The 2,912-nt window shown below is 45.5% G+C and overlaps 1 protein-coding gene across 3 annotated transcripts in view; it reads left to right on the top strand.

Annotated features, from left to right (window-relative positions):
- LOC121919898 (glutathione S-transferase A3-like) overlaps positions 1-2,912 on the top strand; it is an 88,485-nt gene that overhangs the window by 12,520 nt on the left and 73,053 nt on the right. The window contains exon 4 of one of the 3 annotated variants that reach the window (XM_042446896.1): positions 206-353. The exons of the other annotated variants lie outside the window; for them this stretch is intronic. Within the exon in view, the coding sequence (XP_042302830.1) occupies positions 206-353 (148 nt within the window). The remainder of the gene's footprint in view (positions 1-205; positions 354-2,912) is intronic. 3 annotated transcript variants of the gene reach the window in all.

Here is a 2,912-nt window from a genome sequence, read left to right as displayed (position 1 = left end):
ACCGTAAAGCTGCGGCACCATGGCTGTTGCACTCTTTTTGCACCCTGGAAAGGCTAGATCAGGGCTGCAGTGTGCAGTTGCTGTGGCCTGATCTGGCTATAATTGGGAAGGCTGCTGGCCACCCCTTAGGGGCTGTCTGTACAGCCCCTAAGCTACATAGGTATAGTTGGTTAGCAAGCATCATGAGAGCATTCTCTTTTTACAGAATTGATATGTATGGTGAAGGTGCTGTGGACCTGAATGAAATGATCATGATCCTGCCCTTCATAAAAATTGATGCGAAGGAGAAAGAGAAGGAAACGGCAGCCATCCTCGAGAAAGCCACTGGCAGATATTTCCCAGCCTTTGAAAAGGTGGGCAGCTACCACATTATTAGACACCATGTTATTAATTGAGTTACAGGAGCTCAACAATTGTTAGTCCTTACTAGGTATCAGTGAGAATTTTTGGTATATCAGAAATGGGTAGCAAAGGAGAGGAATAAATGGGGACTGGAATCCAGCCTCAGAGGATACAGTTTGTAACTTTACCATGACGTAGCTACATCTGTGACACAATATACAGCCCTTCTAGTGAACTGATATATATTGGGGTAACCTGCACAGCAGGGCACTGTGTGAGGAGCCCCAATTCACAGTGGGGGCCCATTATGCAATGGGACACATTGCACTGCAGTGCTAATAGGACCCATGGCACTATGGTGGCTTGTACAATGGTCCCAAAGACATTGCTACATCTCTATTGTCTCCTGAAAGTACAAATGTTCTATGATGATGCCATTCAACTTTACAGAATCAAAACTCAGTTTACATGGGCATAATGGCATAACAGGATGCCAGCTTGGAAAGTTTGCAAACTTGAAATAAGGGATGAAAATGTTAAGATAAATAAATGTTTAAAATGTTAGATGCGTTTGGCCTACTCTGCCACTGTTGTCTGAAGTCCTCTTGGTGCCCTATGCATGTTGTGTTCTACCATGGAAGCAGTTGTACATTTTTGTTGGATGCAGAACATTGACAAGATCATGGAAGTGCAGCTGTGCTTGCTGAAATTGCTGGTAGGTAGGGATGCCATATCCTGCCTGTAGGCGGGGCAATCCCGCTTTTGGCGGTCCTGGCCTGGTCCCGGTCCGGTTTCCAGCCAAAAGGGGGGACTGCCCCGCCCGCAGCCACCGGAGGAGGAGGAGGCCTCCTCCTCCGCCTCCTCTGCCCCCGCGCGCACCCTGTGTATGGCCGCGGCTGCTCATGCAGCCAGCCATTCACTTCTGCCTCCTCTGCCTCCTCCTCCTCCGCCTCCGCCTTTCTAGCCCTGTGCGCAAGCAGGGGTGAGTGTGCGCTGCCACTGGCCGGGGCCAAGACAAGCGCCCAGCGCGGTTGCGCAGAAGTGCGCAAGGCGGAGGCGGAAGAGGAGGTGGGTGGCTGCCTGCTTGCTTTCGGTGCATGCGGATGGGGAGCGCGCCAAGGCAGGCGGAGGCAGAGGAGGAGGAGGAGGTGCAAATTCATGTGCAGTGAACAAAAACCAAAGTCCCTTGACCAAGTACACACTTCTGAGAAGTATAGTTGGTGCGAGACACGTGAAACCGAGGGCATATCACTTCTTGTTAAACCACCTTGACATATTCAGTATGCATAGCTATGTGAACCCATGTTCAGTGTGAAACCCAAAGAGTTTGGTTATGCAATAAGCCTCTGAAATATGCAAGAGATTACCATGTTAAGTAAAGCCATGTTCAATGCCCAAATGTGCTGTCGTGTGCTTTGGAATGGGGAGGGGGATGGTTTGGCCAGAAAGGGAAGTCCATTTGTGCCATCTGTCTAGGAATAATGCCCAAATGTCCTCCATTTTGATCATGCCTAAGAAACCTGCATTTATATGAACTTTTTTTTAAAACCATCCGATTTTTTCGCGTGTCCTCCATTTTAAAAAAAATGCGCCCTACATTTGAAAATTTTGTCCTACATTTGTCCCGGTTTGGAGGTCCTGACTTATGGCAACCCTACTGGTAGGACTCCTTTGGTTGTGCATTCAGCTGCATAGTGTTGCCATTCAGTACAAGAGTTGCATAGTACAATAATAGAATATGAATTAGATGGGACCACAAGGGCCGTCTATTTCAGCCCCTTGCCATGCAGGAATATATAACTAAAGCAGTCCTGAAAGATGATCAAACTCTGTTTAAAGACCATAGATGAAAGTCCGCCATTCCCCAAGGCAGTCCATTCCAATGATGAACAGCTCTTACAGTAAACAAGTTATTTAAGTGGAAACCTTTTTCATATAAGTTAAATCCACTGGTTTGTCTTTTAGTCTCTGAAGAAGGAGAAAACAATCTCTTTCCATCTTCTACATGACATTTTTCTGATATTTAAAGATGGCTATCATGTCACTTCTCTGTCTTCTCCAAGGTGTACATATCCAATTCTCTAAATCAGCTGTTCCCAACCTGTGCTCCGAGGAGCCCTTAGGGCTCAGTGTGCACTTCCCAGGTGCTCTGCAGCTGCTCTAGGAAAATGAAAGAAATAAGAATTGAACAAAATTAAAGAATAAGAAACAAAAAGTAGGATCAAAATAAGAAAACAAGAAATTACATTCTGAATGGAAATTTGCCAAGTTTATTTTGCCAAGTTGAAAAGGGCTCCACTAGTCAAAAAGGTTGGGAATCCCTGCCATAAATCATTCCTCCTAAGGCTTGGTTTCCAGACTTTCTATCATCTTGGTTGCCCTCCTCTGGACATTTTCCAGCTTTTCAGTCAATGAATAACTTCATTATAAACTGCCTTGTATCTTATTTTGGAATGAAGGTGGGATATAAATAAAAGAAACAAACAAGCAAAGCCTGTGTGCAAAGCTGTATGCTATGTATGATATGCAACTCTGTCAAAGCATGATGTCAGCCAAATTGCATGTTCATT

Source organism: Sceloporus undulatus, chromosome 1, assembly GCF_019175285.1.
Source record: "Sceloporus undulatus isolate JIND9_A2432 ecotype Alabama chromosome 1, SceUnd_v1.1, whole genome shotgun sequence".
In the NCBI taxonomy this organism is placed as follows: Eukaryota; Metazoa; Chordata; class Lepidosauria; order Squamata; family Phrynosomatidae; genus Sceloporus; species Sceloporus undulatus.
Note: the sequence above shows the minus strand (reverse complement) of the source record. Positions and strands in the feature narration are given on the sequence as shown.